The sequence below is a fragment of the Phocoena sinus genome, chromosome 7, assembly GCF_008692025.1.
Source record: "Phocoena sinus isolate mPhoSin1 chromosome 7, mPhoSin1.pri, whole genome shotgun sequence".
Classification (NCBI taxonomy): Eukaryota; Metazoa; Chordata; class Mammalia; order Artiodactyla; family Phocoenidae; genus Phocoena; species Phocoena sinus.
In genome coordinates, this window is record NC_045769.1 from 73,120,457 (window position 1) to 73,145,482 (window position 25,026).

General features: G+C 33.3%; 1 protein-coding gene across 20 annotated transcripts in view; it reads left to right on the forward strand.

Moving 5' to 3' along the window:
- BAZ2B (bromodomain adjacent to zinc finger domain 2B) overlaps positions 1-25,026 on the forward strand; it is a 302,457-nt gene that overhangs the window by 203,048 nt on the left and 74,383 nt on the right. For 12 of the 20 annotated variants that reach the window (XM_032638481.1, XM_032638484.1, XM_032638486.1 and 9 more), the window contains 8 exons: positions 2,353-2,959; positions 4,614-4,907; positions 6,094-6,154; positions 6,940-7,048; positions 7,318-7,419; positions 17,328-17,538; positions 23,469-23,561; positions 23,677-23,738. In XM_032638481.1, coding sequence (XP_032494372.1) covers positions 2,353-2,959; positions 4,614-4,907; positions 6,094-6,154; positions 6,940-7,048; positions 7,318-7,419; positions 17,328-17,538; positions 23,469-23,561; positions 23,677-23,738 — 1,539 coding nt within the window. The remainder of the gene's footprint in view (positions 1-2,352; positions 2,960-4,613; positions 4,908-6,093; positions 6,155-6,939; positions 7,049-7,317; positions 7,420-17,327; positions 17,539-23,468; positions 23,562-23,676; positions 23,739-25,026) is intronic. The other 8 variants (XM_032638496.1, XM_032638499.1, XM_032638497.1 and 5 more) reach the window with 3 other exon arrangements.

The following is a 25,026-nucleotide window of genomic DNA, read 5'->3' on the forward strand; positions in this document are numbered from 1 at the left end:
TCAGGTAAGAACTAGGGGAGCAAGAGCTTTGTGGTAGGACAAAGCTTCGAACCTCTCTCTTCTCATACTCCTGTCACCCAAGGGGATATCTTTTTTTTTTTTTTTGCGGTATGCGGGCCTCTCACTGTTGTGGCCTCTCCCGTTGCGGAGCACAGGCTCCGGACGCGCAGGCTCAGCGGCCATGGCTCACGGGCCCAGACGAACCCGTGTCCCCTGCATCAGCAGGCAGACTCTCAACCACTGTGCCACCAGGGAAGCCCCAAGGGGATATCTTAAAGTAGCAGGACACTTGCTGCTATACAGGTCTCTTTTTTCTCCCCTCCTACTTTATGTACACCCCTAATATCAAAAAAGATAGCATGTTTGCTGTAAAAGAGTTACTGATACTAGTCTTGGGATAAAATACAGTGATCGTTGGTTATTTTCGAAAACCTTCAGATGTCAGCATGTGAGAAGTGATTCTTCAGAGTTATAGAGTGAGGAACAATTTCAAAAAATTAAAATATAAAATTTTAAACTAAAAGGAAAGTTTTTATTTTCATTACTCTTTTGATCCTATGTATTTGGAAGGAATATTTACTACCTATTAAAAAAAGAATACAAAATGATTATGTGACAAAATTTTGTTCTAAGAAATGAAAATACACTAAATTTTTCTGCTGAAAATTTAAATCAGTATATGTATAAAATATGAAGTATAAGTACATTATATGTATACTCACATAATATAACATAAAATATTTATGTTTCATATAAATATTAAGTAAAATTATATTAAAATATCTTATATAAAAATTTTGCCATAAAATTCTTTTAAAAAGGTAAACACAATTATGTAGTATAATATTCCATATTTTATTCACTGAATAAATACCAATTAAGCAGTTTCTCTTTGTGAGGCATTGCCTTATGTATCAATACAAATATAATGTGACAGTCTTTGTTTACAAAGTACTAACTTAATTTTCTAAACAAATACAGTGAGGATAAGTTAAATAAGATAAAGAAGTTTATATGGGAATTTCTTACTGCTTATTAGTACCGGTGCTTTAAAATATTTAATAAGTCATTCTATATGGCATTCCATCTGCATTTATACTTGTGAAATAACCCACCACAAGGCTTTGCTGACTTGAGTGTTAACAGCCCGGGTCCAATGCTGACAGTACTGCTGATTTTAATTTCAAGGCAACCATTTTCATTACAGAATTTTACCTTTCAAAATTCAACTCTATTTCTATTAACTTGATATTTTAATCATACTATTTCGGTTTGTTTTTTTATATTTTAATTATACAAATTTAATGAAATTCATATGATGTTATTCTTTTCATGAAGATTCTGATAGCCAAATAATTTTTTGTTTCTTATTTACATATGTAAATTTTATGACTTAATGGTTTACAAAATAATTTTTCCCAAGGAAGGTATAATTTTTCTAAACTATTTTCTAAACTCTTTCCAATGTTAATGTGCTGAAGGCACTCAAAAGTATATCCCACAGAATGTTGAGCCAGCCTTCCCACTAACCTCAAATCATGATTACTGTAGGTAATACAGGATAGAATAAAAGGGGGTATAAGGGAGCTCAAGGATAGAGGCAATGAGTGCTTTGGGCTGGGACAAACAGGGAAAGCTTCTTGGGTTGGATTTTGAAGAATGAACAGGATTTCATCTGCTTAAAATTTATTAGAGGAAGATGTTTCACGCAAAGAAAATGGTGATGGCAAAATGTGGAGGTGGTGAAAGTATGACATGCACAGGGCATGGCAAATAGCCCACTTGGACAACAAAGGTAGTAGAAAGGAACTTGAGGATCAGATTTAACTGTTTAGGGTTTATAAAGTTGGCAATGATGGAAGAGGCACTAAAGGTTTTGACCAAAGAGCTAATATAATAAAATACGGCTTATATAACGAGAGAATTGACATTGGCATATAGCATATATTGGGAGTTGGTTAGGAAGAAGTGATAGTACAGCTTAAATTTGAGCAATATTTCAATGAGAGAATCCAAACCACATAGTAATATGGCTGACTTGGAAAAAAGAAAAGTAAAAGATGTTCTCAGAGTTTCAAGTTTGGGTTATTGAGAAAAACGGGAGCTGTAGTAATAAGAGGTGGGCAGTCAGGAAACATGTTTTGAAGCAGAAAGACTAATTGAATTTTTAAATATGTCTAGCAAGATTCAGGAACCAGCTATTCATTATTGCCACTACTTTTATAGCACTTGTATATCATGATTTAAATTTGTATATGAGTAGCTGTGTCAGATACAGAAGGCAAAAAAAGAGTAATTTTTGTTCTTATGGTGCGTTATTGTTTTGTTTTTTTTAAACTTATGTTTCAACAGGAACAATATAAACAGACATTCCCAGCTCAGTTAAAGAAACAGGAGTCATCTAAGAGCCTGAAGAAGGTTATTGCAGCTTTGTCAAATCCAAAAGCAACCTCTAGTTCACCAGCACATCCAAAACAAACATTAGAAAACAACCACCCTAATCCTTTCTTGACAAATGCACTTTTAGGTAATCATCAACCAAATGGAGTTATTCAAAGTGTCATTCAAGAAGCTCCTCTGGCACTTACTACCAAAACTAAAATGCAGAGTAAGATTAATGAAAACATTGCTACTTCAAGTAGCACCGCTTTTTCCTCACCTGTAAATCTGAGTACAAGTGGGAGAAGAACCCCTGGCAATCAGACAACTGTCATGCCCTCTGCCTCTCCCATACTGCATAGTCAAGGGAAGGAAAAAGCAGTTAGCAATAATGTGAACACAGTAAAAACACAGCATCACTCTCATCCTGCAAAATCTTTAGTGGAACAGTTCAGAGGAACAGATTCAGACATTCCTAGTAGCAAAGATTCTGAAGATTCAAATGAAGATGAAGAGGAAGATGATGAGGAAGAAGATGAGGAAGATGATGAAGATGATGAATCTGATGACAGCCAATCAGGTTATTTTCTACTTTTAAGTTTAAAGTATTTCTCTAAACGCTATGTGAACCAAAGCATTTTAAAGAGGTTCTTCATTCACAGACTGAAAATCATTGTCATTGACTGTGTTTCACACAGCTATGCGCCTTTCTATAATGAGTGGTAAAATACAGGAATAATTGAAATTGGAAATCCTAAATTAAGTTCTCAGCTCTGTTATTCATTTAACATTAAACAAAGAACTTTAAATTGAATATAAATAATTCATGAATTAAGAAATTCAGGAACTTGCTTAATTTTCATTTAATTCATGACCACTCATTTGTCCTTTCTTTTTCATCTCTTCTGCTGCTTGTTATATTGTGTCACTAGATATTTTGAATAAAGGTAAAACTGTAGTCACAGTCATTCAGAAAATACCAAAAACCTATATCCCTATGAATATTTGTTAGCAACACAGAACGTATTTAACAACATATATAGAGTACCCCCTGATTTTATTTTGATTTACTTTCTAGTTTTCTTTTTAATTTCCTTTTGTTTTATTTCCTCTTAACTCTCCTCCTTGTTCCACAGAAGATTGAAAACATAAAATATAAGATAGCTTAAAATTTAAATACAAAGATGAAATACATATCATGAAAGGTTTTGGATTTGTTCCTAGTCAGCCGCAAATCCAATTGTAAATTTTCTATCTACCAATATGAAGAGGAAAATATAGTCAATTATACAATTTAAAAAGTGTCTATAAGGTAAAAACAACCTATTTGCTCAGGGTAAGAACAGCTTTTCCTGATATTTTTCCTAAGGTTCCCATAAACACAACTTTGCATGATAGATCATGGATATCAATATTAATCACTTTCAAAGATAATTTTTATAATGAACTTCAGTGTAGACAGCTAGTACTACACAAAAAACAATTCCACAGAAGCTGTTGTTCTGGGAACGATTAAGATACAGTCCAAGTATTAGTCTTGTGTTATCAAGTTTAACCCAGAAATAGATTTTACATATCTATAGGAATGGATGCATTTATAGGACTACATTGCTAGCATGAACTTAAATTATTAAATCATTAAATTATTCCCCACAGTTATTTCTGTAATCCTAGTCTTTTGTAAAACCTGAGAAACTTGATGAAATCTTGCAGCTAAATAGAATAACTGTAACCCCCAAAGCCAAGCATCTCCCCGCAAAAATTGTTTTCTTTGGCCTCAAAGCCCAGAAGAAAGGGTAATGATAGTTCCAGAGTTCTCTTCCTCATACTGAACCTAGTATACTTCTTAAGCTACTAGAATCTATTAATTTAAATAATCAATTCTGTTTCCTCTATACTTTGGCTTCTTTATTAAATTAAAAGTGCTTTTGAAACCACTAAGCAGAACTCATCATGTGAATACTGTCATGTGAGAAGAACTGTTTTATGATGTAAGTTTTATAATTTGAGTAAAACAGTTACTTTTAATGAAGAACTTTGAGGACTTATGGCCTGCATACATTGTACTCAAATAGCTTTTAAGATAGTAACTTTTACATTTACTCTTCAGAAAAGTTGCTCACTTGAGTTCTCAGTCATAGATGCTGATTCCTGAACTATTCCATTTAGATACAAACTGCAAACTGTTGGTGATTATCTAGTTATAATATACAAATGCTTCTTTTACTTCCCAGAATCAGATAGTAATTCAGAATCAGATACAGAAGGATCAGAAGAGGATGATGATGATGATAAAGACCAAGATGAATCAGATAGTGATACTGAAGGAGAGAAAACTTCAATGAAACTGAATAAAACAACTTCCTCTGTCAAAAGCCCTTCCATCAGTCTCACAGCTCACTCAACACCTCGTAACCTCCACATAGCAAAAGCCCCAGGCTCTGCTCCTGCTGCCTTATGTTCTGAATCCCAGTCACCTGCTTTCCTTGGCACACCTTCTTCCACACTTACTTCAAGTCCACACTCTGGTACCTACACTTTATTTTTATTATTGTGAAGTAGAAGTCAAACCATAACAAGAATTCTTATTTATACAGTGTTCTGGGGATGATCTCACTGGAATCAAGGGCTAGATTTTAGGTTGGCTAAGAAAGGTCAGCGTGTATTTTCAAAGGATATGACTCATTACCATTTTTATTCTCTGTGCTTCCAATTTAAGGACCTGATTGATGGCAGCTTTTGAGTTTGCATACTTTCCTGTTTTTGTGTTCAGTTTATGCTTCTAGCATTTAGAGTTTGACAGTGGACTTTTTTTGTAATTTATAAAAATGAGCTCACTTGGTTACTTAAGGTACAATTGCATATCTGCCCAACACATAGCCAATGTCATTTGTATTAGTGAGTTAGCATTATTATTCCTTTAACATGCCATATCTTTTTTATCTATTTGACCTTTTATAAAATTGCAGAGGTCTTCATTAAAAGGTTTTACATTAATACTCCCAAATTAATCTCTATTCTCATTCAATAGCTAAGAAAATATAGATGTGTATAGTAAAATATTATATTGTTTTACATATTTCACTGTTTTCTTGAAATTTTCTAGTTTTGTTTTCATTTGCCACAAACCAATATGATATCCTACTAATATAAGATGTGTGCATTTGCATTGGTGAAGCTTGATCATTATCTATGAAAAATTTTCCATATAATCATAATCCTATTCTTTGTACTCTAGATTAATTAAAAGTGTTTTTGACTATAGATTCATATGGCTATAGAAGTTATATTATTTTAAAATCTATGATCCAGATGTTGAAATTTTTCAGCATCTTAAAACTCATATTTTCAAAGAAAACAACTGTACATAGTTTTCCAAAACCTCTATCTGCTATTTTCCTCCTACTTCTTTAGCCATTTCATTAATAACAAAATGATGGGAAAGCTGTATATTTTTACCTTGCATTGTCTTTTCATTAGAGAGGAATACTAGTTATTCTGTCATGCAGACCAAAGAAAAAAGAAAAACACCCTTTACTTTATATACAATGTGTTTTGTTGAAAAGAATCTAAAAATAATGCACAAGTTGCAGAAATACACTAAATAATTCAAGTCATTAAGATATATTAATCAAATAAAAGTTTCAAAACTATCAAAAAATTTTCATGTATGTAAACTAATCTTTTATGTTAACTGGTTGAATTTTCTTGAAGGCACTTCCAAAAGAAGAAGAGTAACAGATGAACGTGAGCTGCGTATTCCTTTGGAATATGGGTATGCAAAATAAGATATATCTTTATATTTCCCCCCACATATTTAGGCATGTTTGATTTCTCATTCTCTACTATTAATAAGAGAAGTGAATATACTGCATAGTTATTTGTTAGAGCAGAGGAGCAAAGCTGATATATCTGAAGTTGATATACCAGAAAAAAAATTAAGACTAACTTCTGGGTTTAGGTATGACAGATGGGAACATATGCATCCAGGTGGGAATATGACTGAAAAAGTCACAAGAGCAAATCATTTGGCAAAGAGCAGAGACACAGTTAAGAGTGTCAGAGGTTTTTGTGAAGATAGATTTAAAGGAAGGTGAAAGCCACTGTGGGCGAAACTGAGGGACTTGAGCAGAGTTTGGCTAAAATGGTTGAATAGGAACTGAGAGTTTTCATGATCCCCAAAGAGCAGAGAGCCAGGTTTACTGTACTCTTCTCATTTAAAGCTTTTCACCTGTAAAAAAGTCAGCACACATTGACACATGTGCCTGAACATGTCCGAATACCCAACGTAATGCCAGTATGATCTCTTAAAAAATTTAATGGAGTTTAATATTTGTAAATTGAGTCCTTGATTAATTTTTAGTTGAATTACTTAGCAAAAATATCTAAATTATTTTAATAGTAACTGTATCTGAATTGCATGACTGGCTGTTTATATTTGTTTTCTTTGTATTTTTCATGTTTTCTAAAGAGCATGTGTTCTCAAACTTTTTTAAAATTTATTTTTAAAAGCTTTCTTAAAATTACGTATGTGATAACCCTCATTTCTATTATGTGTAGCTGGCAGAGAGAGACAAGAATAAGAAACTTTGGAGGGCGCCTTCAAGGAGAAGTAGCATATTATGCTCCATGTGGAAAGAAACTTAGGCAGTACCCTGAAGTAATAAAGGTACATACTTTTCACCAAATGACACACATTTGGTGCCTATTAAGCATGCTTATGGAAAAAGAAGTACACTCCTTTCTCAGATAAAGTTCCTTGATACAAAATATTCTCTTGTATGGGACTAATGAATGTGCTTAACCTAAATTGATCTCCTGTAAATCCATAGCCCCTTGATAGAATATGCAAAACAGTAGTGTCCTGAAGATAGCTATACATCAGAGCTGGGTTGTAATTATTAAAACCTGAAGTGGAAAAATATGTGATTTTTTCAGTATCTCAGCAGAAATGGAATAATGGATATCTCAAGGGACAATTTCAGCTTCAGTGCAAAAATAAGATTGGGTGACTTCTATGAAGCCAGAGATGGACCGCAGGTATCCACTTTTTAAAAAGTACAGTCTTTGAACCAAAAAGTAGTAACATAACCTAAATGAAGTAGATTTCGCTACACTCTGGAGCATTGCCTTTTGTTAGTTAATTCGTGTAGCTATACATATAACTTTGTGGTAAACACTCACAAGACCTCAATTTACTATATTTCAGTAACGAGGAGCTTTGACATTTTTTTCAAATTTCTTAAGTAAACTTTTTCCTGTTTGTTAGTTCTGTCATTAATTTTACAGTTTATACAGGTATAAAAGAATCTGTATGTTCATGAGAAATATAGGAAAACCTTAATTCCCTGAAAGGTAAACAGTTTTTGGAAAATTAATTTGAATAGGAGAAAACGTTGTTTATAAGTCAGTCCAAGAGAGGATAAATATGCCTTCGTTTTTGGAAGGATCTTGTCCATTTGATTATGCCATACTACATGCATGATTCATTGTCACAAGTTTGATAATTTTTGATGGGGGTAGGGGGAATCCCATAATATTAAATGAGTGAAATTTCTGCTTTTTGCAGAAATTGAATTTTTAAATAATTATACACATTTCTGAAATTATGACCACAGCTCCCTTTGCGCTTGAGGATTAAGTACACAACCTCACCGATCAGCGCAAAGAACTTACCACTGAAACCTTGTTTCCTATATGTGTCCTTTAATGGTTTGCCTTTGTCCCTTACTTAGATTCAGCTACATATGCTTATTATTCCCTTTAACTTTATTAGCTCCATTGAAAGAGGTCATAGCTACGGACTAAGGAGACCTAGGTTCTTGTTAACCCATGAAATAGTTTTGTGATTTCAAACAACAAAATAATGCCCACTTTTTCTTCAGTTTCTTTATCTGCAGAATAGAGACAATCATAATTTTCCTTCTGCCTCATAGGATTATGGTGAGGTTAAAATGAGATCATACGCATGAAAATGTTTCAAAAGGTTAAAATGCTCAACCAACTGAAGTTGTTATTTTCTTTCTTGATTGAGCCTTTCTCTCTTTTGGCCCATTATAATGCACAGAAAGATTCTTTCTGGCAATTAATATTTTCTGTTGTGAATAGGCAGGCTTTTCCATACTATTTACCCTTTAATTTTATGGTTATAGAAATAGAAGAGGCCTTCCTAATTCTGCAGGAAGTTCATTTTGAGAGCTCAAAGATTAAGGGAGTTTTCCAAGATTACACAACCTCAACCAGGCAGAGACATAATTGAACTCAAAATTTCTAACAAGTGTTCTTTTGCATTCATTGTGTAACCTATTTTCCATTGTTGTCCATGACTTTTTATGTCCACATCCACTTGTTTCTTTACCAGTAATTCTAAAATGCCAAAATATATTCATCTGAGGTTTAATTTATTTATGGAAATATATTCTAGGATTTTTCTTTTTTAAACTTAAAAATGTGTCTAACTTGGACTGAATTTGTCACCAAACAGATTCTCGGAATTTTAGTGAACCACAGTGTTATTTTCCACACTCCATATATACTAGATTAGTTTTTAAGTCACAAAACATATTAGAAGGCAATAATAATTTTATTTAAAACTTCTCATTTTTTAAATCTTTTGATTTTCATGTTATCATAACCTTACTTGTTTCATTTAAATATGCTAAAGATATCTTTATGTTTTTAAGTTCAATAGAATTTTATTCTGAGAGGAAAGCTAATTGCTGTTCAATACATAAAGGACTTTTAGTTTTTTATCAGTGATAATTAGACTTAGTCTGTAAAGCCTTATTAGGCAGAACAGATTGTTCTTTGACATCCATTCACTTTTTATTAAATTTAATCAGTGTTTTCCAAAGCATATTGTCTTGTTGAAAGATCAATTCCAATCAAGGAAATATGATGAATTACTAAATCCAGAATGTGTTAAGCTGCCAACATTTCAGCAGACTACTAAGGGAAAATATTAGCATTTTTGACTGTACTTCTCTTGGTTAAAAAATAAGAGTAAGTTGAATTCATTTCAGGATACTTTTAGAGAACAACAATTAAAGGTGAGTAATCAAAACATTTAGTTAATTAATTAGAGATGCATATAGTTGAAGAACCATATACTTTTTTATTGTATGATCAATATGTATAAGCATATAGTTAATTAGAAATGTATATACTTACAATTTTCTATGAAAATGAGCAAAGATTACATATTTTTGGTAGAGTAACTGTCATGTGTAATAACTTTGATTGGCTTAAATTTTGTAGAAGATATAAAATATAATTTGGGATAAAGACACCGTTACCAAGCAGTGATGATCTGTATATGTTTACAATAGGTCTGCCTCTATACAAATTGTATAAATGGTATGATGGCTGTACGTATATTGAAAAACAACACTATGCATATTGAAAGACTGAAAGGAAATGTACCAAAATTTTAGTAACGGATGTAATGATTGGTGGTACAGTGGAACTTTTTTTTCCTATGTTCTTGCATGTTTCATAATTTCTAAATTGTGCTCGTATTACATATATAGTATGAAAAACAATTTCCTATTTAAAAAAAAATTGCATCTACCCCTTGTAATCCAATAAAGCTGAGCATGCAGTTTTCCAAATGCATGGAGATTTTACATAACGATTTTAAGTGTTACCGCTACAGTTTTCCAAGTTTCATATATTTATTTTTGGTGTTTGAGAGCAAATGAAATGCTGTATTTGTAAATTCATTAGTCTTCTTAATCACTCTCCTAATAAAACATTTGCGTTGGAAAATGTAATTTTCTCCATCATATTTTTCTTTTTTCTCTTAAAACTTACCAAAAAAAAAAAAAACACAACCAATAGTAGTTCTCTAAGTTCTAATTTCATTCAAAGTATTTCCAAAAATTGCAGCAGTGGTATTCCAAAGCTCTATATTTTACAGATGAAATTTAGGAAATGGTAATTTCTGTTAGAAGATAATATCTGCAGTAGAGAACCGTGGTTATTTTATATGTTAATCATTTTTGACTCAAGGTATTTCTGAGCTTAAGACAGTGACTATATATATATTTATTAACAGCAAACATTTGTTGAAAGTATTGACTAATTTTGTGTGCAGTACAGTAAGATGAGAGGTATGAGAGTTCATATTTATTGAAATTTAGTAAATTCATCATTAACTAAAGGACAAAAATCTAATGATTAACTTTAAAAAAATTAAAAAGAAGTCCTTAATTAAATAAGATAGGGTTGACACAAGAAATTGGGGTTGGGGGAGCCTTTAATCTATCCATTATCAATTTTATTTATTTCAATCTACAAATGTGGTACGAGATTTGCAAAATCATCTACTGGTTAGTATCTACTGATCCTTAGATACCAAACACTTCCTCCTGGCTTCTATAAAAATCATGATTTTAAGGATGATAGATTTCATGGAACAAAATGAACCATGGCACTCTTTATAATCACGTGATATACTGGCTGGCTACCTTCTTACTGAAATTCTTTTAGCTATTTTAACCAGTGAAACCCCTTTGAAAAGGCAATAAGGTAAATATATTTCTTACAGACTTCTCCATCACATTATAAAGAACTAGTTGAACCTAATGTTTATCATTGTTTTCATTTTATTTTGGTTTTGAGTGTCAGAATAATAGAAAGTATGGTTGAGCTAGGCAAATTTTGGTAAATATAAAATAGGGTTATTTTTATTTTCCTAAATATGATACTTAGGTAAAAAGGTAAAAAGTATTCACATTTTTGTTAGCGATATATGAAGATTTCAAAATGAATTGTTAATGGCAAAGATTATTTTGAAATATATGATAATCTAATTTGGGAAGGATTTTTTGTGTGTGAATGGTAGAGAACAAAACGTCTAAGCATAAATATAACAATTAAGTTTATTTTTTTCAACCAGGAAGTTAACAAGCAAAGGTCAATGAATGTCTGCTGCATTCAGGCCAAAAAAGCAAAGAAAAGGAAAGATGCAAAGAAGGAATAATTAAAAGTGACTTAGGAAAAAAACGTTGCTCTCTCTATTTGAGATGTATTTTTAAAGATTTTTTTTTAATGGCATAATGCCACGAGAAAAGAAAAACATCTATAGTTCTTACTGAAAAGAGCCTTTTTTTCTTATTTAATCAGTTGATATTTGTGGCAAATACTTAATGTTCCAGGCATTTCTTCCCAAATAAATTTTCCCTAAAGGCATTTTCCATAAAGGAAATTGTGAACACATTTCACTACAGAAATGAACTTGAAAGCCTGACTCTGAGGAAAAACTAATGTTCATGGAGAAACTGCAGAGTACAAAAGAAATAGAAGTTATGATCACTGGTTTAGAGAAGCTTGTTGTCTGGGGAAGATAAAACACTAAGCACAATGCTTTTCAGCTAAAATCAGGGTTTTGTTAATAAGGAATAAGGGGAGACTTCACAGTAAAGCAGTCAACACGCAGTCTGTGGCAAGACTGTAATGCTGGTAATTATTTCAAATAAGTAAAGAACAAACGATTGGGAGTCAACACCCAGGGTTCTAATTCAACTCTACTGTTAACTGTCATACCGAATGCAACACAGCTGTGGGCATATATGGACCCTGAGAACACGAAAGATCAGTACCAGAAGTCCAAAACTCTGGAAATTTATGTCACTAATCTACCAGGTAGGATTTTTGATGGCTAGGCAAAGGCCTATACTAGGAAGCCAACTGTAAGAATCCAATAGTAGTGCTAAGGAGATACCTGACAGTCCTAACTCTTTGAGGGTAACCTACTGTCACTGGAAAGCATAGTCAGTGTTATGGAAACAATTGTATCAAACCACATCTTCCTCAACTGTTTTTAATAGGTGACAACCATCTCCCAGCATAGATAACTCTTCTTACTCTTTCACATCTTTAAAGTGCTATTCAGTATATGATATTAATATAGTTTATTATTAAGATTAAGAATCCCTAATGCTGTAAAGTTTATGGTATATAAAGCTCTCACTACCTACCTCTGGCACCACAAAGTAGCTAAAAATAGACATAATACTAAACTGTGAATTAGGGGTAAGGAAATCCAACAAAATTCTGATTTTTCTCATGAAAATAACTTTAATGTTTTTCTTAAAATATGAAATGTCAAGTTCTGTGAAAAATATTTGATGTCCTTGCTTTGCTTGTGCCCTAAGATTTTTTCTTAGACTCCTAGCAGGGTAATTCAGCATCCTATGTTACTTTGAAAAATGGAATCCTACTTTTCTAGGCCTTAATTTCCTCATCTGTAATGTGAAGTATATATATTATAGGAGGTCTTTAAGATCAGTTCCCTTTTAGGCGTGACATTCTAAAGTTTTTTAATAAACTAAGTATCAGGAAGTAAAGGATTCTGAAATTACACTTGAAAGAGAAAAGTAGTAGAAAAAATTGTCTTTGTTTACTTGAACCGTGGTTAAATTTACTGAAAATTATTTAGCCAGAAATCAATTCGGTAAATGATCCTTCACTGAATGACCAACAGACCTAAAATTGTCAGACCAATGCCTTAAGCCAGATCTAAAACATTCATCACAGCTATTTTTCTATCAGAGTCAAAGACTGGGATAGATAGAGGTCCTGATCCAGAAAACTATGAGTAAAGATCATCTATTCGCTTATATAACATTGAGCATTCTAGAAGTAGTAGGCATCTCAAATATTAATGAGGGCATTGACACTTAGTGGCCCAGGACTGCAAATCCCTGGTGAAATTGCTGCAGCAAAGTCTTGGTGATACTAAAACTTAAAAAAATTAAAAAAAACACAGTAACTTGGTAAATAGATCATTCAGTGAATTGTTTTTTGGTGGACTGGTTTACTTTACTTATATGCTGCTTTCCCCCCGAAATAAATAAACCTTCAAGTATACAAAATCAAGCAAAATGGGAGCAACAAAAGAAAAATAAAGATAAGCTAGAGTATAAAATTGAAGCAGGAGTGAGACTTGGTAACACATCCCATTAAGACCTAAACATGTTTCTGGTAAGCCACAAATTGACTTTAGTTATCAGTGAAATGTAAGAGTTAGGACTGTCAAATATCTCCTTAACTAGACAAGTCAGTGTCCATAACATAAGGTGAAAACAAAGCAGTTGCTCATGAGATGTTCAGAGTATCATTTATGAAGAATAATAGAAAGGTTAAAATAGAATAATCCTATTTAAGTTAAATTTATTAGCATCTTTTTTGAATTTCTGAATACAGAAAACATTTTAAAACTTATTCATTTCAAATGTTTTCTTTAAAGCTCTATTTTGTCTTTAAAGTATAAAATACCTGAAAGCAATAAATTTATTTGCCAGTTTTCTCAAGTATTTCTCCAGACCTTTCTGGTCTCCATTCAGACTTCTCTCCTTCACATCCAGGAAGTTCTCTCTCCAAAAAAAGAATAAAGTATTCACTTTCCTTTCCACTCTGATTCTCAGGTCCTAATCTAGACCATCATTATTTTTTAAGTGGACAATTGAGGCAACTTACTGTCCCAACCTCTAGACTTTTTCAAATTCATTACTGCTGAGGGTGTGGTCCTTGAATCACCTGCATTAGAATAGCCGGAGCCTCGGGTCCTAGTTAAAAATGTTGGTCATTTGGGGGAGAGAACTCTCTCTAGTTTACCTTTAGAAAATGTTATGCCGATACAGAGTAGGTACTTCAACAAATGTTCAAGTAGTTGGAAACTATTTCTATTATACATTATAGTCTTACAGTGTAGTCTTGTATAATGCATTAGAGTGTATAGTATATAATGTAGTTATCTCATTCACTTAACCTTAATTATTTTGTTCAGTCTTCTGAAATAAAACATAAGCCCTTTTTTCCTTCTCTTTGTAGTATTTACAGAAGTATGTTATTGCTAAGGCTTTAAATTAGTAACTCTTGAAAGTGGAATTATAATGGTATAAGAGACTTAATCTGCCATCATCTCCATCATGTTGAATATCTATTTTCTTTTTATCCATATCTTTTAAATCTTAGTCAAGAAAGATTATTTTCAGGAACCATTTACTATCTTAGTTTTAAAAATTAAGAAAAAAAGTAATAAATTTACTCTTTTGATGAATAATTTCAAAAAATTTATAGCATATGAATCAAGTGATGTAAATTGTATTTGCTTTTCCTAAGGAAAAGTTTATTAAGAAAAATGCTTCTTTTTTTCCCTTACCCACGGTTATCTTGGCTACTCAGTGAATTAAAGCTGTAATATAAGCTTCAGATTCCTAACAATCCATTTCTCATTTTCTAAAATCCAGGAGTCAAAAGACATTATATGTAGTCCAATATATGCAACTCCCTTAGAAAGCATTTACTTTATAAATGCCAAGGGCAAAAATGTAAATGATAATGTCACTGTTATGTTACCAGTTTGGGGCACCAACATATTCTATTCCTTTTTTGACACAGGCAGGTATATTTTCCTAGCTGAATAAAACATAACTGTAAAATTATAACTGAATAAAAAAATAAATTGATCAAACCCTTCAAATCTTGGCTAAAAGTTGATTTTATTATTAATAAGGTACTTTAAAAACTGAATGCAGATTCCTTTACAGACTCCTTTATTAGTCTTTCTCTTCTACTTCAAGTGTCACGAATGTCACTTTTATATTTTTCAATTTATGTGATGCATGCTGCCTTGGTGCCTAAGAGCGTAATAGAAAAATGAAAGCCTGAACTAATCAAAAGCTTCCCATACTGGTGAACATAAAAATGTTTTGATGGCTTCCTTCTTAGTGGTTTACGGCGTGAGAATGCAGTTGGTACAACTACTGTTTCTGTTGACTTCATTGAAATCTCAGCCAAAAAAATTCTTACTTTCCTCAGAATTAATTTGTAAAATTATTTTTAACCTGGCAATTACTGAAAAGAATTAGTATAGATATTATTTTAAACACATATGGATTATATGCATTAATTTTTTTCTGCCACAACCTTGCCTTGCCATAACCTTGGCTGTGCTTTCATGGCTGAATATTGTGATCAGTCATTTATCAAGTATAAGAACATCTTTGTAACATCAATTAAGTACATGTAGTGGTTAAGAGCACAGGTTTTAGAGTGAGACAGTTGGGTTCAAATCATAGTTCTGTTCCTTATTGCCTCCTTACCTTAGGAAATTATTCAACTGGACCTGAATTCTCTCAGTTGTAAAGTAGGTACAGTAAAATCTACCATATTAGATAGTACTGTTGTGAAGATTAAAGTACATAATGTAATCAAAATGCCTGGAACTAAGCAGAGTGCTTGGAATGTGGGATGTAACCATCATCCGTAGTGGTAGCAGGAGTGGTATTTGTGTTTTTAGTACCCATTGAATGAGATATTCATAGTCTCCTTGCCCCAAGTTAGGTATCATGGCATAAAGTATACCTCAAGAACTTTTGATTATTTTTGGTTGCAGAATTGCCCATAGTGGTTCAAGCTAAATTCCTAGTTTGAGATTCTTTTAAGAAAAAAAGCATGTTTAAAACATTTTCTTAAATGTCACACTGAAGGAATTATCTCTTTAAAAAAAGAAATAAGAAAACAATTATATTAGAAGGATTATTTTAAAAGGGTGCCTTTCCTGTATTTGAACATGTTGATTTGGACAATAAGTAAGGTAATATAATAATGTATTTTTTAAGAGAAAAGCAGCTCATCACAAACAAATAATATATTTGTTTTGAATGACATATGAAGGCTAATGAAAACCAGACACTGATGGTATCTATACACTGAACAGGATTATTCCTATAATACACTAGCATTATGCTGGTGAATGTGTTTCCATCAGGAGACTTATAATGGGAAATCTCAATTATATACCATATATTCATCATTGGCTGTAGAAATTATCATGTGGCCAATATTATTTTACATATACCCCCATCCACTTCTCCTCTTCCATAATTTGTTGAAGCAAATAATATACATGTTATTTCCTCTATAAATGTTTCATTCATATCTCTAAAAGATAAGGACTCTTGTTGTCTACAAGAGTACCATGGTACCATTATGACACTTTAAAGTAATAATTCCTTGATATCATCAAATAATAGTCATTGTTCAAATGTTCAATTTCCCTTAACTGTCAAAAGTTTCTGAACAGTTCGTCTATTTGAATCAATATCTAGGTAAGCTCCACACTTTGGGATTGTTTGGTACATCTTTTAAGGCTCCTTTAATCGTCCCACAGGTTTTTTTACCTCTTGAAATTTATCTGTTGAAGAAACTGTTGAAGAAATTTGTAGTATTTCCTTGACTGGATTTTGCTGTGTAGTTAACCATACACTTCTCACCCAGTTTTTCCTGTGAAGTTATAGTAATTAAGTCTAATCTAGATTTGATTTCATTTTGTAGGGGACAAGACTAATTTATAGGTGATCGAGTGAACCTCCATCAGGAGGCTAATGTCTGTCTGGTTGTCTCTCTTTTTGGTGATTGGCAACCATTCAAGTTCAGTGCTTAGACTCATTAATTCATCAGGTATTGCAAGATGCTGATATTCTAACTCTTACATTCCATCTTGATTTATTAGCTCTAATATTTCTATAAAGAGAACTTTCATCTGTTATTTGGATAGTTTAATGTTTGGTTTAACTGTTAACCCATGAGAACAATCCACAGAGGTGTCATCACACAACTAATTTTCAAATATCTGCCAACTTTATGGTCATTGTAGTTCAGAAATGGTTATTTTAAAAATATATATCTATTTATATGTTTATAGATACAGATATAAATCTCTTTGTGTTTAAAGTTGAATTCATTAAGAATATCAAAACGATGCCAAGTCCATGAATAATTATAAATATAAATTTAATTAAAAAAATAAAATTCCTAAAGTTTGTACCAGCCTTATAAATTTCAAAATATCTGTGAATTTGCCTAGAATTTTCTGACATATTGATCACTTATGTTTATTTCATTTGTAATCTTTATTTCTATAAAATGTTAATTAAAAGGGAATGCAGTGGTGTCTTTTGAAAGAAGAGGATGTCATTCCCCGTATCAGGGCAATGGAATGTCGTAGAGGAAGACCACCAAATCCAGATAGACAGCGAGCAAGAGAGGAATCCAGGATGAGATGTCGGAAGGGTCGGCCTCCAAATGTTGGCAGTGCTGAATTTCTAGATAACACAGATGCCAAGTTACTAAGAAAACTGCAAGCTCAAGGTAAGAAACAGAACGTATCTGACTCTGTAATAGTCATATTAAAAAGTGTAAATATTTCTTATATTTTTGACTGATGAAAGATTAACACTGCTCTCAATTTCTAAAAAGTAGATATTTGTGTTAGAATAAAAATGAGAAAATAAGGAGTCCCACTGGTAACTGGAGTTCTTTGATTAGGTAAGCTCCTTTCAAGAGCCATATTCATAAACACAGCAGACCCTGTGTGTTGAGAACTACAAAGGTGGGTGATAAGCTTTTAAGGCTTGCACTGAAAGGGCATCTACCAGCACTCGGCACATGCCTTAAGGTTGTGCCAACCTTCTGGAAATTCTCATTTTAACAGCTCCCGATTCCTTGAGGTGGTACAAGGGGATAACTCCAAAATATGTGGATCTGTGGAGTAAATTTTCAGTCAGAGAACTCCAATTACTGGTAAGTAACCCCAGTCTTTGGGTTCTTCTGTAGTATGCACATATTACAGATATTTTCAAAATGCCCAAGTAATAGATTTAATTCACAAATATTTATTTTAAGACCATCAGAAAGTACCACTGTCAAGCACAAAGTGCTCATAATAACAAAGTGCTCAAATGTATTTATGACTCAAAAGTGTACATAGCGCTTCCCTGGTGGCACAGCGGTTGAGAGTCTGCCTGCCGATGCAGGGGACACGGGTTCGTGCCCTGGTCCGGAAAGATCCCACATGCCGCGGAGCAGCTAGGCCCGTGAGCCATGGCCACTGAGCCTGCACGTCTGGAGCCTGTGCTCCGCAACGGGAGAGGCCACAAAAGTGAGAGGCCTGCGTACCGCAAAAAAAAAAAAAAAAAAAAAAATGTACATAAATTTTTAACATTAAGTTCCCAGGCTATGTCTGACACAGAAAAAGCTGACATAAATAAAACAGTCCTGCCCTGAGTTTGAGTTACTAGTTACAACTGGGAAGACTCTTCTTGTGAAGGGCTTCTTGTGAAGGCGATTCTGAATATATATCAGTATATGTGTTGGTGTCTTATACTCACAAGCATATATATAAACATGTATATCAATGTAAAATAAAAGTTCAACAATAAGAACTAACTTAGAAGACTAACAGGATTTTACTTCTCATAGGTTCTCTCTGGGGGAAAAGCCTGACTTATTTGTTTATTGTAAACATCATAATGTTGACTTCTTTGTAGCTCCTTTGTTTTTGTTATGAAACAAATATCTATGACAAAAGCTCATAGAACAGAAAACTTTCTGTAAAAGATATTCGTGAGTGGAATCATTATTAACAGTTTTTTGTTAGGCTATCAGAGACTCGTATACATAAACTGTACATAAACTCCTATACACACATGCCTTCAAACACTCATATATATACATATGCATATACAATATGTTGTATTACATATATATCCTTTTTGATTTCTAAAATAAATGGCTTATAGTGTACATACTATTCAGCTTGCCTTTTTTTCCACTTAATTTATTTTGAACATCTTTCTGTATCAGCACTTAAAAATCAACCTTATGTTTTTAATGGCTGAATAGTGAGTGATACTGTGTATGATTCTACCAAACTTCATTAAATTAGTCTCCTTTTGGTGACTGTTCTAGCTATTCCTGACATTCGCTATCACAAACAGTGCTGCAGTAGTACATATTACACATATCTTCACATCCTTCTACAGGTATGGCTATCTATAGTATAAAATCCTAGAGACAGAATCTCTGAATCAAAGGGTGTGTGCGTTTTCAATTTTGGTAAATAGCAGGCAAATATTATCTCCAAAAAGATGGCACCAGTCCATACTTCCACCAGTGGCATGTAAGTTAACTGCCTGGTATGTAACTTAATGTTGTATAAGTTTTTCTCTGTCTTAGTATGTTTTTAAAATATTTTTAAAAGTTATTCTGTTTGGTTTCTATTAAGACGTTTATCTCCCTTGCATAGTTTTGAGTGAAGGTTAAAAATAAGTTAATATATTAACAGATACAGCCATATATGATGAGTTTTTAAAGTTAGTATTGTCAATAAACCACTGGCTCTTCTAAAGAATGTATAATAGTGGGGAATGTGCATTGTTTGCGTAAAATAAGAAAGCTTGAAATTAACTGATGTCCAAAGTCTGGGCTCTTCATGCATGTTTTGCATATCTTATACAAATAGCATTAATACTTAGTATCCAAAATGGCAACTTTATATTTGAAAAAGTAACTAAATTTTTACAAAATAGAAGTTGATTATTCAACTTTTACTCAATGTTTTTTCTCCCTCTAGATTTCAAATTGGTTTGTATTCTGTTACATGCTTTTCCCTTGTTGTATTATGTTGCATTTTGCAAATTATTTTACATTTGACCTTACTGTGTATATATGTTCTTTCTCGCATGTATATAAATGTTAAATATTTAACATTAGGTAAATAATAATTATTAATATGTACAAGCAAATGTGGTATAATATGCATTTTTTTTTCTTGGGAAGAAAAGAAAATAGCAATGAATCACTATCACCCCTTTTATTTCTAAAAGGCTTCTACATTAACAGTTTGAGGGGGTTATCCAAGGGGATTCTATAAGTTTCTGTTATATATTATCATCATACATGGACTCAACTAGGCTGAACAACTGGACTTAATTTGAAGAAGGATTGAGAACAGTAAAATAAATGCAAACTTTGAATGTACTTTCAAGCATTGTGAAATGAGAGGTCTCTAATTTCTCAGGGAATACAAATAAGAATCTGACAAAGTTTGAATATGAAAAAATCTTTTAACCTATCTAAATAAACCTGCTTCTTAATTGGCCAATACCATTCATATCTCAGATTTTCTGAGATACCGCGTAACACTTGTCCATTTCGTACATTGTAGAATCTGAGATGCCCTAATCTGTGCAATGCCCCAGTATTTTAAGATGTTCCACTAAGGAAGAAAAGAGCTGCCAATTTTTACACACACTCTGATTTTAGACATGTGTAAAAATGCATCTTAGAATCAAAGAAGTGTGGTATATGTAAAATATCCCTAATTCTAAGTGAAAATAAACTTTATTTCAAAATAAATTTTTACCTTTGAAATTTAAAGAGACAAATTCTTCAACCATGAAAGATAGTTTTCAAATTAATATTTCAAATGCTCATTACAATAATAATATATTCAGGGCTTCCCTGATGGTGCAGTGGTTGAGAGTCTGATGCCTGCTAATGCAGGGGACACGGGTTCGAGCCCTGGTCTGGGAAGATCCCACATGCCGCGGGGCACCTGAGCCTGTGAGCCACAACTACTGAGCCTGCGCGTCTGGAGCCTGTGCTCCACAGCAAGAGAGGCCGCGATAGTGAGAGGCCCGCGCACCGCGATGAAGAGTGGCCCCCGCTTGCCACAACTAGAGAAAGCCCTCGCACAGAAACGAAGACCCAACACAGCAAAAATAAATAAATTAATTAATAAACTCCTACCCCCAACATCTTAAAAAAAAAATAATATATTCAGCAACCATAAACCAAATAAATGAGAAGATATTGGGGGCAGTTTATTCCTCAGAGCCTGAGTGAATTTTCTTGGTCCCTAACTCATTCTCCTTCCTCCATAGTGTCTCTAATTTCTTTTAACATTTTTTTTCATGTTTTCTCCAACTGTTCATAACGTGAAAGTTAAGCTATATAAATTTTAAGTGATTAATCCAAATTGTATCTTCCTTGCTAAAGTGAAAAGATATGAGTTGAGCTTTTTAATGTTTTTCTTTTCCAGGAGTTTAAACATGAAAATTACTGTGAACTTGTGTGGAGTTTGAAATTGACTGATACATTCATATACAAAAATATGCCAATATATGTGATAAAAATTTCTTTATTATAAGCCAAACTTCTATTAGAAAGCATCAGTTTAGCTTGGAACAAAGCATCATACTTGTGCCACCTTTTCTAGGAAATTTTTTTTTTTTAACCACTTAGCAACCCTTTACATTTTAAGGCAGATTTAGGTCTTTATATCAGAGTTCAGTGAAAGCCTTCAATTCTTATATGTTAAAAAATAATGTTTACCTGGATCTATCATAGATGAGAACAGTGTCCTGCAGGTGTATTATTATCAGAGCTTGCTAACTCTGCAGGCCAGTTGATACATTTTTATTTCCCAGAGTATTTCGTGAGCAGGAGAATCCTTTTTATGTGGCTCAGAAATTTTTGATGATGCTTAAAACTTCTTAATACTGAAAATTATTGGAAGATTGGAGGTATACTTTAGTATCAGCTTCTGTTTCATTGTTTATTAACACTTCAAGTTTCCTAGATAAAATCAAACCTTCTTATATCCCCTCCCCTTTTTTTAAGTCTTCATGATAGGAAATCAACCGTAGTAACCAACTGTACCTCAGCTGTTACAAGGACATAGGGTTAAGTTTCTTTCTAAAATCTCAAGGCATTTAAATTTCTCTAAGGGTTTTAGAAGTAGTAACATATAGACTGTGAAGTCAGAAAGTCCTGGGTGTGTATCTTAGCTCTGGTCTTTAACTTCTGGGAGCCTTAGTTTATTTCATTTGTAAGCTGGGCATAATGTTGCCTCTCATAAGGTTGTTATGAAAATTAAACAAGATCTTGTAAATGTAATACAACAGTTCAATAAATGGTGGAAGTTATGAGTAGAACTCAAGTGATTCAGGTAATCGTGTGATTACCTGAATCACACGATTACCTGAATCAATCACTTGATTAGGTAATCACGTCATTACCTAATCATATTCATTATTAGTGAATATAAGTTTCTTAAAATTCTTCACCTGCTACAAAGTTGAAAACAATGTCTAATGTAAAGTGGTGTTTTCTAAAATGATTTTATGAATGATCCACCACTTTTATAGTTAGAAGTATTTTGATCAAGTTTGCCAGCAGAAGAAAAGTGTAACGTTACATGCTTTTCTATATCAGCTACCTATTGCCACATTAAGGCCAACCACAAAACCTCAGTGGTGTACAACTCTAAGCATTAACTATTTGTGCGGATGGAATGAGCTGGTGGCAAGTTAGGCAGTTAGGCATCTCTGCTGATCTTGGCTGGGCTTTTTCACATTAGTGGAGTCAGCTGCCTCCATGTGTCCCAGCCTCAGGCAGCCTAGCCCGAACTTGTCCTCATAGTAAAGGGCAAGGCACAAGAGTAAAAAGAGTAGAGAGTACAGGTATACTTTCAGACTTCTACTTGCATCACACTGTTTACATCCCATTGGCCAAAGAAGATCCCATGGCTGAACTCAAAATCAAGGAACAAGAAGATATATTCCACGCATGTGTTGATGAGAAGGGACCGCAAAGTCACATTACAAATGGCATGGATAGTCAAGGAATGAAGACTTGGGACCAGTAATTATGTCAGTCTATCCCAGTTTCATACATTTGTCCTTAAAAAGTATGAGAACTAGGTTGTCCTTAAAACTCATTGACATTCTGTACTCTTTATTTAGGAGATTTAGTCACTTTCCTTCATAAATGAAAATATCAATGGATTCAAAAATTTTACCATTTATATAGCGGACTGAAATGCTAAGTTTGGGGGCTTTGTTCTATTTTGGGTTCTCTTTCTTTTTTTTATGTATTTTGTTATTTTTAAGACTGAAGCTGCATCACTTTTTTTTACATATTAGCAGGTACTTTCATACTAAGTGAGGATTACATGAAATGTGAAAAAAATGTACTTATATTAGCCTTCGTGATGAGGATTAAGAGCGGCATCATTTTTCTTATGTATATGGGATCATATTCGATGAAATAGTTTGGCAATTTCTAGGGGAAATGAACATGACATTTTCTGAGGTTCTCCTACTTGGTATTTAATGTTTGGCAATTTTCTTAAAAATTATGTCCTTCATGATGATACCAGTTTCACAGGTATTGTTTTTAGGTTAGCAGTTATGTAAAGTTGTTAATAACATTCCTTGAAATTTTGTATTTTTCAGAAATAGCCAGGCAAGCAGCACAAATAAAGCTTTTGAGAAAACTGCAAAAGCAGGAACAGGCTCGGGTTGCCAAAGAAGCTAAAAAACAACGAGGTGGGTGATTTAAACGGTAGCCTAAACTTGAAGAGTGAGTATTGGGTAATTCATAAGAGGCATCTCTTCTTTGTTCCTTTTCTGATGATATCTGTGCCTTGATTTTTCATCATAGCAATAATGGCTGCTGAGGAGAAGCGAAAGCAAAAAGAACAGATAAAGATTATGAAACAACAGGTACGTTTATTCATTGGAACTGATTTTTAAAACACAGGCATTGTTTTGGGATCTGTATCTTTCTATGTGTACATTATTTTCATTTTGATTTCTGAAATAACTGTATTTCACATTAATGTTATGTATCTTATTTAGAAAGTTGTCCTCTTTCATTAGTTAAAATTCACCTCATTTTATTTTATTTTTTATTTATTTATTTATTTTTGGCTGCATTGGATCTTCCTTGCTGCACACAGGCTTTCTCTAGCTGCAGCAAGCGGGGGCTATTCTTCACTGCGGTGCGCGGGCTTCTCACTGCGGTGGCTTCTCTTGTTGCAGAGCATGGACTCCAGTAGTTGTGGCCCGTGGGCTCTAGAGCACGGGCTCAGTAGTTGTGGTGCACAGGCTTGGTTGTTCTGTGGCATGTGGGAAGTTCCCGGACCAGGGCTCAAACCTGTGTCCCCTGCATTGGCAGGTGGATTCTTAACCACTGGGCCACCAGGGAAGTCCCTAAATTCACCTCATTTTAAAGCGAAGTCTTCTACTTCCAAGTTTTTCTGAGAATTGATTACCACCGGAGCCTGTGCTCCGCCACGGGAGAGGCCACAACAGTGAGAGGCCCGCGTACTGCAAAAAAAAAAAAAAAAATTGATTACCAAACAGTAAATTGTATAAGTACTTTTAATATCCTGATAGACTTTGAATATAAGTTGACATCATGAATAACTTTCACACTTTTTAAATTAATGTATTAGTAAATGAAGGATATTCCTTAAACATTCAAATTTTAATAAGAAAAGTTGTTGTCCTAAAACATGTAAAATACTAGTAAAAAATTAAATTCAAGTTATATAGAATAAGGTTTGCCTCCATTGCTTGTGATTGCTTTCAGAGTTACTAAAAAATTACTGCAGTCATCTCTCAGTATCCACAAGGGATCGGTTCCAGGACCCCCATGGATACCAAAATCCACAGATGCAAGTCCCTTATGCAAAATGGTGTAGTATTTGCATATAACCTATGCACATCTTCCTGTATACTTTAAATCATCTCTTGATTATTTGTAATACCTAATACAATGTGAAGGCTATGTAAATAGTTGCCAGCATGGGACAAATTCAAGTTTTGCTTTTGGGAACTTCCTGAAACATGTTTTTCCTAACTTATCTTTGATCCATGGTTGGTAGAGTCCATGGATACAGAACCTGCAGATAAGGAGAGCCAACTACAGTGCAAAAAATGAAAAAAGCATCATTTCAGCAGCATTCTGTTGTATATCTACAATACCTCTCCTGTGTGTAGTTTTCGA